The sequence below is a fragment of the Paramormyrops kingsleyae genome, chromosome 2 (assembly GCF_048594095.1).
Source record: "Paramormyrops kingsleyae isolate MSU_618 chromosome 2, PKINGS_0.4, whole genome shotgun sequence".
NCBI classification, from domain to species: domain Eukaryota; kingdom Metazoa; phylum Chordata; class Actinopteri; order Osteoglossiformes; family Mormyridae; genus Paramormyrops; species Paramormyrops kingsleyae.
The window spans coordinates 28,611,931-28,626,568 of record NC_132798.1 but is presented as its reverse complement, the minus strand read 5'-3'; the positions used below and the strand labels follow the sequence as shown (position 1 = coordinate 28,626,568).

At 40.6% G+C, this 14,638-nt stretch overlaps 1 protein-coding gene across 1 annotated transcript in view; it reads right to left on the bottom strand.

The window, feature by feature from the left end:
- Nucleotides 1-14,638, bottom strand: part of adgrv1 (adhesion G protein-coupled receptor V1) — a 105,131-nt gene that overhangs the window by 12,924 nt on the left and 77,569 nt on the right. Inside the window, exons 84-85 of the mRNA XM_072708883.1 lie at nt 4,432-4,548; nt 27-205 (exon numbers count right to left, since the gene is read on the bottom strand). Coding sequence (XP_072564984.1) covers nt 27-205; nt 4,432-4,548 — 296 coding nt within the window. The remainder of the gene's footprint in view (nt 1-26; nt 206-4,431; nt 4,549-14,638) is intronic.

The following is a 14,638-nucleotide window of genomic DNA, read 5'->3' as shown; positions in this document are numbered from 1 at the left end:
AGGCTGCTCTGCTCTCTCATACTTACACGTCTTCATGTACCAGCCCATAGACGCTGTGGATATTCCAGGCATAGCCACCAAGCAGGACAATGACCAGCACCATGATAACCAAAGCAGGCGTGCCCCAGCTGAGCAGGAAGTAGAGTAGATAGCGGCGCTCTGTGTGTTCGTCATTCATCACCAATACCTGCCAGAAGTTCACTGCCTATGGTAGAAAAGGAGCACAGTAAATAAGACCACAATGCAAGAAGAAACATAAGAATTTGCTTTAAACAGGAAAAAAAAGATGGATGAAGACACTTCAAGTTCAAGTCAGACTCTGCTGTTCTACCTTGGTTTTGTTGTTCCTCAGCATACTTCACCTTATGACATTACCAAAACCTAATATAAACATAAAGTTGTAGTTGCCAAATTGTAACAATTACTACAGCTGCTGTTTTGCAGTTTACCATATATCTTCTCTATAATACTTCAAACCAAGGGTAGGCAGCCTTGTGGTGGTATCCAGCAGGTTTCCTGGCCTGCATGATGAGTTGCTACCTGCCTGAGATCAGGTGTGCTTCATCAGAGACCTCGAAGGATAGAAAACTTGCTCGATACCGGCACTCCATAAGTAGCCTAACCCTGCTTTAAATCTATGCTTCAGTGTGTCTTAAACATCTCTTTGTTGTAATAAAAGGCAGAGTAGTATTTGTATCCAGATATTTATCAATAAAAACAGATGACAAACAGTCAGGGGCACTGTAAAGGGGTGGTGTGGGGGAGTTAGGACAATTCCAAGGGCCCCTGAGTGACAGGGGGCCTAGAAAATTTGGAAAATAACTAGATTGATCTGGACTAGGGGGCCCAATATGATATGCCTTCATGGGACCCAAAATCTTTAGCAACGCCCCTGCAAACTGTTACACAGCATAAGAAAAGCCAAGTGTTCTTTGGTTGGTAGAGACAGCATTTTCAGCCACTTGGTCATGATTTAATTAAGGGATGGTGGCGCGTTAGCTTGTACCCGGCTCTAATGGAAATGACAAAATAACAACACTGGCTACCCACAACTCCATGGCTGTCCAGGAACTCCGTACTCACATCCATTTCTTATATCAATACTTCTGAATAACTCAATGTCAATTACTCTGTGATACTTTATCACAGAGTAAAAACCAAAAACACCAGCAGTTTGCGTTTGCTTTGTTTATGGGCATGTCCTCCAGGAACCCGCACCGAAAACGGGGTTGGCCAAAGTGGCATCTATAAATTGCCCATAGTGTGTGATTGTCTGTATCTGCCCTGGACTGGCATCCTAACCAGGGTATGAAGTATGCAATTAGTGTACTTAAGTACTGGAGAATGCAAATAAATAAAAATGAAAAAGCTTATATGTATTTTACATTGTGTGTATTTCTGGAAAATCTGTAAGGGTATTTTGCATATACTGTAAATCGAAAATATCTGAGTTTATTTTGGGATTTGTAACCAACTCAGAGGAGATTATCAAGTTCATTCATACTGATTAGTTCCACCTGTTTTTTGGTCTCTACAAAATGTTAATGCAAAATGCACTTGGGGACCCGCAGACATTCGACATTTTTGTTCCCTCCCAGCTCCCTTCCAGACTGTTCACATTTTTGCTTCCTCCCAGCAAAAACATGGACTGCACTGAGAAACACTATATTAATGTATGTATGCCTGTTGTAACTTGGTTTTAGTGTAAGTCCCATTAACCTGGAATCCACAGTTGAAAGCAGGCCAAAAGCACATAAGGGAAATGAGTTGAGTTTGTTTAACCTGTATTTTGTGTATATATGTTGTCCTCATTCTGCTGTGTCCCAGTCTACCCCAGTTAACTGCAAAATTTATAAGAAACCTGCTCCTTGTTGCCAAGTTGCTGTGTTGCATAGTTGTCTTTGCCATCTGGTCTCAAGACAATCTCAAACTGAGTTTTGCACTGAAAACTAAGAGCATGTGCCTGTTTTGTTTTTAATACCAAAATACTTTCCAATGTGAATCACCGTTTACCTTTTCCACTGGAAAAATGGCTCAATTACATCCATGTGTTTTCCTCATTTTACAGGACAGCACTGAAGAATTTTCTCTTGTTTTAGCAAGTCTGCAAGCTTTTATTACGTTTGTTGTACATGGTCTTTTTCATAAAATAACATGTAGGCTATATTAAAAAAAATGAAGTTCAGTTAAAAGTGACTGGCTTTGTCTGCAAAGTGAACTAATGTCTTTATATTTCAGAATTGCAATGAATATTTTAGGTCAATGAAGAATTCCTTCCTTAAATAGTTTCCATTTTCCTAGTTCTACAGCACAGGAAATGCAAAAATTCCAGAAGCAAAAACATGGTCTCAAGACAGTACACAAGAGGTCAGGGGGTATTCTGTCTCTTAAAACTACCTAAACTCTGTTATTCAAAATGTTTATCGACCAGCATTGAATAGAATGCAATCATACAGAACTATAACATTTTATTGAACGTTTTAAACATTTGTTCCCACTACACTCCCAAAGACCTGTAACCACCACACTGCATTAAGCACAGTGCCCATTTAGCCCAGGTGATTCCCATGCTGGCTTACCTGAATACTACACATATTTGTAGCTCAAGGACTTGTTTAATTGGCAGGGATTCAAAGCACCTGGCTCTATTAGGAAACTCTATCCCACCATACTAAGTATTTGGTTTCATGATCTATTTTTTCAAGTTCTCACTGCATTATTTTTCCCTTGCGTTTTGCATTCGCTTGTTTTCCCTGTAATACCATTATCAACTTTGTGACTTTGGTCTATGTTTGTACTACAGATTTGGATCACAGTTTGGGTCTTTATTTATCTTCGCTGCCTTGTTGACCTTTTGCCTGCTTTGCAGACTAGGATTCTGGAAACAATCTTGGACCTCCCACACTTGGGTCCCTGTCCAGTCATTACATTCACATGCCTATACCTCTATCAAACATATTCTCTGCGTGCAAGAGAGGAACGATGTCTGAGAAACGTGAGTGTTTATGTGTGCCAAAGGTTTGAGATTGTCAGAGAATTTGACAGTGAAAAAGAGAGTCTGAAACGGAAGCCTTCTGTCCTGCATTAGAAATACACATTAAATAAATAGAACAAAGTGCTCAAAAAAATTATGCGATTATTATACTGACATATTTTAAATCCACCAAATTATATGAAATACATGGCAAATGCTGCATCAGCAGCCAACAGCCACTGTATCAGAAACTGTTGATAAAGGGATCCTTTTTTAAATATTGCTGGTGGTAGGAGAAATGACCATACTGAAGCTAAGGTTCGTCACGCTGAAGGCAGCAGCAAGCATGACCACCAGAGTACAAACCCCAGCAGTATCTCCAGATGGGCTTCAAAGCCAAGGAGATGCTGGGTTACCAGCTCACTGTTTTTTCAGTAAACTAATATCTGTAAATTCTGATGACCAAACCAGGTTTACTATGTGAATGATTAAGATAAGCAATTGTACGAGAAAACGAGAATTTCTGTAAGCAAGGTTTCACTCTTGACATTATGAAATGAGCATGAAATGCTATCATTCACTATAATTGTTTAGGGGTAAAAGCATTGTAAAACCAGAGAGTCTAACTGATTTACACATCCAATTAGTTTTTGAATGTGCTTGGACTCGTATTTGGCTCAAGGTGTACTCTGCGTCACACTCTGATTTTCTGGGGACAGGTTCTGGATTACGCCAACCTTAAATGGGCAAGAGGATATTAAAAATATGTATTGAGGTCTAAGAGAGCAGATGTTAATTAGGGAAAGACATGCTATAAATGAAATACATCCATATGATTTCTGATTTTATGAAAAAAACCTCCCATTAGTCATATCACGATAATTTTGTTACACCATCAACCAGCCAGCTGGGTAAAGTCAAATGCAGCCATCTTGAATCACTGCTCCCCTCTTGATCTTTTCAATCTCTTGAGCCCTCATATTGAGAAAACAAGTTGAAAAGCAAAACACAGAAAATATCAAAGTATAAGGGAAATACCTTTAAACAGAGGTAATTACAATAACCTCCTTTTTACACATTCATGCTATTATTGAATTGCTACTGTATACAGGCCCTCAATATTTCTTATTGTCTCAAGCTGGCCTTACGAAGTAAGGCTTGTTATCCAGTTTGCAAATGCAAGCTATTACTGCCAACACAACTGTTAGAGTCCTATTACATGTCGTTTTAAACCAACAAGGCTTTCTCTTAGAAAATCAGTGACTAGATTAAAAATTTAAAAATGCATCTGGGACAAAACTGAGTATATGGATGAGGAGAGGCAATTATATTCAGCTTCTTATTTCTCATGGTTATAGATTCATGTATTTGCTGTGCCTTCACTGTTGCTACTTCTACCGACTCCCTTGTCGGGCAGTGTTGAGATATGAAACTTGCCGATGGGCGGCAAGACCTACCTGGACTAGCATCCAGCTGAACTGGCTGAGATGGAAGTAGTGGGAAAACAGCCCCAGCGCGGAGCAGCTTTCGATGGCGAGGAAGCGGCCCCGGAAGGCCGACACCAGGTAGCAGACCTGCAACAGAAGTGCAGTGAATCAGCAGGGGCATAAAATAGCCTCTGAAACCCTCCAGCAGCATGCGATTTCTCAGGTAAATTGTGCGACTGCCGTGCTATTCATACTGTCAGAAGCAGAGATCGTAGATGATGATGAAGCTATATCATAACAATAAAGCTGTATGGAAAAAGATAAAACACCAGAGACCACTGCCAGAGATAAAAGTATACAGTGGGAAGGACAAGATGAAACACTGGATTGGAAAGGACAGTGAGTCCTAAACTGCCAAAGGAGGGAGACAGAGGTGTCCATGTCAGGAGACCATGATGAGCTGCATATACCGTAATCCTGCTAACAGAATCCCCCCAAACAGCTTTTTTCTTGGTTTTATGGTAATAGCCGACATAGTTTACATAACAAAAAAGGCAAAGCCATTCATATACATACATACTGGCAGCCCGTTTTTTGACAGCTGGGAGGTTTTACTATCATGTAATAAAAACTGGCAAAATCTATTTCAGCTGAATAATGTGCTATAGCCATTCCATTATTTAAAGACTTAAGTTTATTTTCCTTTTATAAAAGTTCACTTCAAATCTGCTGAAGAAATATTCATAAATGGTCGGCACCGGCTGTAATTGTGTCCATGAACCTTCTATCCATTTCATTCTAAACCATTTCCATTGGGTTAAGGTTAAAAGATCAATTCCTTTGCCTTGTTTCTTCTCCAGGTACTTACAATAGGTGAAGTTTAACCAAAAATGCTAAAATGAGTGTTATCTAGCAGTACATACATAAATATATGCAGGATATCAAACTGTGTGTGTGAAATTGTGTGTGAATGTATGTGCCTGTGAGGGCCTGGCATCCTGTCCAGTGTGTCCCCTTGTTTTGTTCCCTATGCCCCACCCTCCCCCACAACACTGTACTCTAAGACATTGTTTCTCAACCCAGTCCTTGGGTACCTCCAGACAGTCCATGTTCCCAAGGACAGAATTGAGAAACACTGCTCTAAGAGGTTCGAAGACAGATGGAAGAATAGGTATTTAAGATGTTCTTTATTGATCCCAGGAGGGGAAATTCTTTTAAAGAGCCTCTGACCCCAATGGGTGCAGTGGTGGTTCTGAGGCTAGGGATCTGTACTACCAATTGGAAGGTAATTGCTGGTTCAGATCCCATGAATGCCTGGAGTGGTTCTACTCTGTTGGGCCCTTGAGCAAGGCCTTGAGCAATTGCTTCATCTTGGGTATGTTATTAATCTACATCCAGCCCTATAAGGAGGTCCTCCAACTTACAAGGAAAAACTTGGGGGTTGGTGGCAGGATTGTCACTCCAGCCCCCCCCACCCCCCCAAAAAAATAATAAAAAACAAAAAAAAACTCACACTGGTCCATTCGGACTAGTGTGGAGCTGAGGAATCACCCACTGCACTCAGGTTCTCATCCTTGAGGTGGTTTGTCGTGTGGTGGATGCAGCAACTCGCTGTAATCAGTGCATGCTCCTTACCCTGACCCCAATGCAATTCGAACACACAACGTTCTGATCTAGGGTCAGGTGCGCTATTGTTACCCCGCAAGGTCTTATGAGCTAAATTTAATGCAGTATCATGGTCTGATGTTGCTTTACTAATGACAAAGCCGGATTTTACCAAATCCCACCCAGCATGGCTATCATAACATACATCCATCACACCAGAACTACACCTGCTCAGGAAGTCTTTCAGTCTGCAGCTAAAGGGTGAGTCACCGCATACCTCAAAAGGCAGAGAGTGGAATTACGGAGCATGTTTGACTTTCTGCTACTGCACTGGGTAAATTTCATAATATTTTTGCCTGTATAAAACATTTTATCGAAGTTTACCAACATAATGAGACTCTTTAAACTTTGTTGAATCAGATTTGTCATGAGTAGGAGCAATGCAGCTAGAACACAGTGGAGCTCCCAAAGCTGGCACAATGTGGGTCACCATTCTGTACCACATGGGAAGGCAAGACTTTGTCATCTTGATCTTTAACAGCACACTGGAGCTTTTTTCCATGTGCTTTATTCACGTATGGAGAGAAACTCATGAAGCATGAAAGGGGATTTTTCTGAGGTTAGAGGTTCATTTGGTTTTCACCAAAGAACAAGAATAATCATTCTTGGGAAAATGCAAAACAAGGTCCGTATCTTCATTAATCAAAATTATGACACAATTAATATGATCTGAGTGATACACAGCCCCTTTATTGGAGAAGAAAGGTAACTATTCTGATAACGACAAGGGTATCAAAGAAATCCTCTAGGAAGCTGCTGAAGAGTCAGATTCAGGGAAACATTATTAACTAAACTATGCCAAGGCCAAAGGCTGTGTTTGCCTCTGCCATTATAAACAAACTTTTAAAATATTTCACCCACGGTTCATGATGTCCTTACCTATTCTGGGTAGCAACTTGTCAACCAGGAATACATGACAGTATAGACTTACTGGGCTAGCTACTGTCTTTATTACTATTTTTTTATATTTTTTTTTCGCTGAATGTGGACAAGGCTTTTAAAAATCAGAGAAAGCATGAATACAAGGAAGCTTATTAGTGAATCATCCACTGGTGTAACATTTGCAATTTTTTGTGGGGCAAAGGTATGTAGGTCATATAATGTTATGCTGTTCCTTCTTTGGAAACGTTAATTACTTTTGTTTATCTTTTTCCTTAACCATGGGCTAAATGATTTATATACATGGGGGGCGGGGGTGGTTCTGACCCTCTCAGGTGGACTAGCCAGGTGCACAGACTCACTAGTATTAATTTGCTCCACCTGCACCCCTTCCTTGGCAAAATGAATGCTCTAATTTCAGCAACCATGAACCCCCTTGTAGATGCCGAGACCAGTAATCCCCATCTACTAACAGTGTAGCTATTCCCCCATCCCAGCTCAGCTCCTGCGTGTTGTTATGTTGTGGGCCCCACCCATGCCAAGTGCCCCTATCATGCGGAACTTTTGACTGTCTCAGCTCTAGGCATTGTACTGTAACACCAGGAGATGGACATGTTTCCATGGGTGTGCTTCACCTCTCTAATCAGCTACCGCCTGCAAGGATGATAAATTCCTGCAGAAAGACTACTTCCTTCCACGCCTGCTGGTCAAACCTGTAATTTTCTTCCAAACAATGGCCTTAACCTGTCATTCACAGCACACGTTTACATATACATAGACAATATTTGATACTCTTCAAAAACTGCTGAGTATGGCAGTTCCTTTATCTTCAGGATCTGCTTTGACTGTAAACTTTGCAGGGCCTTGGAGGTTTCACTGTATGGAAATAAACATTTCACAATTATTTGTAGATTAATGTAGAAAATGAATATGCAGTTTGCTGCAATTTTGCATCTCATACACACTACTGACCATTTAAACAAAAACAAAAGTAAACTATGTAAAATGATGTGGAGCACAGACATCCCTGCACTGGGTGATGACAGCCTTAACCTTCATGCAGTTCACTTCTGCTGTATTCCCTTTCAGTTCCCAAGATGAATGACTGTATTATGTCTGCCCCAGTTAAAGGTCCGGCCCCTGATGCCCAAACCCAAATCGATTTTAGGCCTTTACACGACCCAATGCCCATTTTGCTTTCTTTTGTTTCTCCTTGTGCAAAATGTTATTCATTATCTTACTGCTCTGCTTAGACATGTCTCGATTCCCAACCTCAGAACAGTCCCCACTATAGCTCCACTGCATCCATCCCCCAGCCACATGTTCTCTGTCCTGCTCACTGCAAATCATACAGTGTAATACCACAATACAGTGAATAAATGAATAGTTTATTTTAGAATCTGCATGGCTAGGTATTAATATCACACATACGTCTCTTAATGCTTATTGTTACCAAGGTCACAAGAGGGCCTGAAGCACAATGCAAGCAGGACATGGGATGTCAGTCCATCACAGGCCGCAAAATTCTGGAAGGGATGCCAGTCGTATTGAATTTAGTGTAGTTCAAACTGAAGCACTGATTATTTGTAGCTGTGAAAGAGTATTTATAATCATACTATTTATAAAAGACCAGGCAACGAGTAGCTTAATTTACAGTGTGGCTCTGTGGGTTAGGACTTTAAACTGGAAATTCACGAGGTCAAATCCTGTGGTCAGCAAACTGACTTCACCACTGGACTCATTAGCAAGGCCCCTAACCCCTACTGCTTTGCAGACTGCTGTACCCTGCTTTCTCAATTGTGTCATGTTACATGTCTGCTTAAAAAATGCTTAAAGTATTTTGGCATGCGTGATTCGGTTGGGGTCTGAGGATCTGAAGGTTGTTAGGTGAAGGCCAGCCTCAGCAGAATAGTCACACATCCACGGGCTCCTTGAGCAGGGCGCTTAACCCCCAGCTCCCTGTGTGCTGAAAGGGGGCTGCCCCTTTGCTGTGACTCCCCCAAGCTTCATATGGAGTAAGATGGGGCAAAGCAATGAAGGCAAATTCCTCACAGGGCGCGATAAAGTATCACTACTGTATTTGTATTCATCTTATTATCTCTGGGGTTTGCACAGCGTACCCTAAGGGATTCAAACTGTTAATCAACAGAAAAGCCCTCATTTTATAAATTGATACCCAGAGTTGGGTAATTCAGGTCCAGAGAGTAAAAGTCCAGACAAAGATTTTGTTTTAACCAACCAGTTGAGCATAAAGACTCACAGTTACAGAGTATTCAACTGGTTGGTTGAACCTAAATCCCAGTCTGGATTTTTACTCTCTAGACCTGAATTAACCAGCTCTGTTGATACCACACGCATTACAGGTGAGCTAACACATAGAACTCAGCGAAGTAATTTACTCATAAATGCAAAATATTGACATGCTGAATTAATATTAGTGATGGTATTTGTTCATAGTTTCTCTTGGTTTCTGGACATAAAGTTAACATTATATCATAAATCATTCATAAACTCAGTTCATTTTTTCTTCCTCTTATTATTCTTATTGTTGTTGTTATTATTATTATTACCTGGGGCCTGTACTACAAAGTGGGGTTACTGGCTTATCGGCTTAAAGCCGACCAGTTACCCCAATAAGCCAGTAACCCCGCTTTGTAGTTACCCCAGTTTAAATGGTCTTTATAATCACTCACTGACATTTAGCCCAGACTACCTTAAATCTGACAAGTTATCTGACTAAGCAATAAAATCTGGTCGCGGTGGCAGCATGTTGAGCAGCTCAGACTAAACCACTTTCTTCATGGCCACAGTCTATAGCTTGCGCTTTGAATCCTAAGATATTCCCAAGGCAGATGGGAGATATAATCCCTCAGGTGTGTCCTGAGTCTTTCCTGGGACGTCTGCCCAGTGTGACATGCCCAGAACAGTTCCCTTTGGAGATGTCCAGATGGCACCCTTTCCCTGCAGCTCTGCCCATACTCATATTACACACAGATTGCCCCAGGGGGTGCCGGGAGTCCTGTTCAGATCAGGCCAAAAGTATGACATCATCTGCACATAGCAGGAATGGCACTTCAAGCTCCTCATACCAGATGCCCTTCTAACCATTATTGCACCTTGATATACTGTGCATAAAAATGGTACTCATGAGTGTTGCCTGAGGCCAACATCCACTGTAATTGACTTTGATTTTTGTTAAAAAGGCAAACACAGCTGTTATTCACACAGGGACCAAAGAGGACACAGTAGCGGTTCTCATACCCCATAATCCTGCAGCACCTTGTAGAGTACGTGGCAAGTGCTTGAGGTCTACAAAGCACACGTCGACGTCTTAGAATATTCCCTCAGACCCTAATACAGCTTTGCATGGAAGAGGTTTTAGTCCTTCTAAAGCCCCACGACCATGCCGAAATCTGCAGTATTCCTCTAGAACCCCAGGCCTGTCCGTCGGGCTAATTCTCCTGTCCGGTACCACGGTATAAGCTATCCTCAGGGGGCTGAACAGCTTAATCTTCCACAGCTAGAACAGATCCCACGGTCCCTGATTTTAAATGTAGTAACTACCTCCCTTTTTAAATGGCCTCGGAATAAAAATAATAAAAATAAAATACTAATAAAATGCTCATATTAATCCAGAAAAATATTCAATTTACATAAGGGAAATGTTTAAATGGTATTTGGTCCAGCCTCTTCCCACAGATCTGCTCACTATGGGAGGGCTAATGTACTTCTGTACCACCGCCCATCTGCTGCTGGTTTTTGTTACTGGAGACTCCATGGCTGTGGGTTTACTAACACGACTGTGCCAGTAATGCTTGAAATAGACAATCCTTCTAATTGTTAAGTCTGACTTTTAGCCAGGTGATGTTTATGTTTATTAAACATGCTGAGTATGGATACCACGAATAACGATGATCGATAATTACCTGAAGAATTAAATTTCAGTTGCAAAAAATATTTTCACCTTTTTCACCTTTTTTTAGTAGGAATTCATACGCTATTTATATGCAAAGCATGTCGATGACTAGGCTCACAATGTTTCCACACAATTTGGTATTGAATCAAATTCGTGACCTATTCCTTGCATTAATGATAGAAGCATGCCACTAGCTCTGAAAGCACACAAAAAGGATTACGTCAGGTGGAGTATATGTGTCAGCCCAGCCCTTCAAAGGAGCCTGTCTGATATCAAAAACTCCCTCCTCCCTCTCCTCTCTGGTCCTGACTAGATAGTTCCAGTTTAAGTTGCATGGTGGTTGTTTCCTGGGCTGGCTTTTTCCCAACGGCAGCCAATCTGAGCCACAGATATGAAGTGTGCTCCATCAGTCACATGGTTCACACCGACTCCCATGGCCGATCACTGTAACAATCTCCAGAAAATTCTTAGCACAAATATGTTAATCCTGAGGCGAAGTTCATGCAATTAGAGTGTGTGTGTTTCTTTTGCATGATCACTGTTTGTTCTGTTTTTTATTTGTTGCAGCTTTTTCGGTTCAAAGCAGGTGTGGCTGTCGGCATCCATGTACATGTGAGACCTGCATGATGGAAGGCTGTCACGGGGCTTGGGGACAAACCAGCGCTATCAGAAAGGGTTACTGGGGCAATGCAGGAAAAATGCAGGATTGTGCCCGAGAAGGCTCTGACCTGTAGTACATGTAGTTCCTACAAGCAAAGTGAGAAAAATTACTCCAGTTTCTCATGCATTTTATGCATGAATAACATGTCCTTGGGGGAGACATTAAGACCTCTGAGCACTACTTAATTTGTGCTAAACAGCAGAGAAATTTTGTGGAATTTGCAGATAATTTAAAAATATAACTGTAGTAGGGGAAAATACTATACAATTCCTGTCATTTCCACAGCCCACAGCCATGTAAATATGCAGAAAAGGACAACGGTGTGGCACCTTGTGAAGGACACAGCAGTCCTTTTTGCTGCCAGTACTGTAGGATGCCACATGTATAGTGATGCATATGAAGTATTTTAGTTTGAGCCACAATACTATAATGACCTATTCTTCTTCCCTCCTCCCACATATGTACTAACATTTAGAACAGTCCCTAGCAAATTTCTCTAACTATAGTAACTCATGAAAATCTATAAACCCTTGTCTGCTTGTGCCCTAGCTGGTTAGGGTTGTGACCTCCTAGCTTTGCTATTGTGCTGGATAGTGTCTGCACAGTATACTTTAAAGTATACCCATTAAAGTATACCCATTAAAGTATACCCATATCCATTTTTACACACACATCATACTTTCATGTACATGCTCATTTTAATTGCAATTTATGTTTCTCACTTAGCATTATGTCCTTATAAGCGTTTAAATTTTATTTCACTGTAATTTCTTACTTGTGAACTCTGTCAGCAAATGTTTGCCTGCTTTGCCTTGGGATCTGCTCTCCTAATACCCAACATGTCATTTCAGTGGTTACTGGTTCTCTGCTTCCTTTCGTGTAGTGACTGTATAGGCCTAGTCATAATGTCATAGTCATAATGACACTGTGTATTGGATAGGGTTGACCTTTTGACTCCAGCTGAAACAAATTCAGATATCCACTTTGACCAAGAAACACCAAAGCTCATAAACATACAGTCAAAAAGACAGCAAGGAATACAGTAATAAAGTTGTGCTTCAGAAAATGTATGTATTTTTATAGACCTGCAGCATGCAAGCTTTCATAAAATGGCAAATCAACATTACAGGATTGTCTTGTTATTGCTGTTTTCCCTTTGTATAATTTGACTGCATTTGCTACATGATTTGTCAAGCAGTTAAGTAAGCATGCTATAATATGACTGAAGTGAGTATTTCAGCCCTTCAGCAGCTCATGCCCCCTTTATTCTCTGTCAGTAGCATATACAAAAGCATAATTGTGTTGACAAAATTTGCAGGAATCTGGTGTATGTACGGCCATGTAGCAGCGTTACGAGGTCAAGCAAAGGTCTCAGTTAGTTCATCACGACTTTGCACAGAGAGCAAAAGGAATATTGTACAATCTGAATTGAGGAATAATATCTGAATCACCTTCTAAAGGTTCCTCTGGTTCAAACACAAACAGGTTTCGGAAACGCTGCAATGCTGAGGCGAAGCAGTATCATAAAGGAAGCTTATGATTCTGACCTCCCAGCTTTCCCAGGCTGATTCTCCTCAGATGCACCATGTGCTGTGGAGGCTTTTGTCACCTCCATCGTATGCTTTCATCTCCATGTAGCCTGCAAATCTCTAGTAAAACTGGTTTTATTTTATATCGATTCAAGGTTGCTATTATTCTTACTAGACAAACTGACAGATTGAATACAAGAATGGACATATACAGTATTTTACAGTATATATATATATCCATCCATCCATCCATCCATTGTCCAACCCGCTTATCCTACTGGGTTGCGGGGGGTCCGGAGCCTATCCCAGAAGCAATGGGCACGAGGCAGGGAACAACCCTGGACGGGGGGCCAGCCCATCGCAGGGCACACTCATACTGTGTGTATGTGTGTGTGTGTGTGTGTGTGTGTATATGTGTATGTATATATGAATATGAAATATATATATATATATATATATATATGAAATCATATTATATTACCATGGGAAACAGCATTCTTAATTCATATAACAGAAAAAATAATGCTGGAAATGGGTCCTTACACTTTTGCCACACAGTCTGGTGTATGGCTTGCGTGTTAGCAAAGGTCAGAGACTGACCCCTATAGGTGAGGCTGCAAAATTCCCTTTAACAAATTAAACAAAGCTACAGGACAGCACATTCAGGAATTTTCACCGTTAATATTACTATTACTGTCTGTGAAATGCATGTGGATATAGAAAAAATGAATTTATTATGCATTAATAAATCTGCATAACTACACACAATACCACCTGACTCAGCTACAACCTCTTTCATTTTGGATTTAAAATCAATACTTCAGATCATCTACAGTACATGTACATTCTATTTATTCATATAGCATGTACATTCTATTTATTTATATAGCATGTACATTCTATTTATTTATATAGCAGACATGTTTGTCCAAAGTGACATAAGTGAGGCAATAGTACGTTTCAGTACTTCAAAACATCTATTTTTGTAAAAACCAAGTTCAGTAGCCTTTAAATAAATAGGAACTCATGCTGATAAGGTTGGACAAATAATTCCTGTGTTGCTCAGTTTCCACCATGGGTTCACTGGGGCAGTTCTGTTTTTCTTCCAAAAATACAAGTACTATGTTTGGATGTTTAGAAATTTATTTGAACTGACAAACTGGAGTACTGCTACAATAAATGTCCATCCATCCTTCCATCCATCTATCCATCCATCTTTTTTCTGTACCCGCTTGTCCTTAAAAGACAAATACACCAAATGAAAATTTTCAAACTGAACATATTTCACTGTCCCAAGCCGATATCAATGATCGGAATCAGGGCCAATCAAGGCATTTTTTAATTGATCAGTATTAGCCACCACAGCTCGATCCAAAGCCTGATCTTTTCAATTTCCCACATCCTCATAATTTATGCCAATAACACATGTTGTAAGGTTCCGTCACATGCTGCAGTAAGCCTGAGGGACAGGAGTTGAAACTACAAACTATCAAAATGTCAGCCGTCTTTTGAGAGCATGCAGCAACAGGGCGTAGTTTAATACAACAAATGTAATTAGGCATTTGCAAAAACACGTTTTGTTTGATT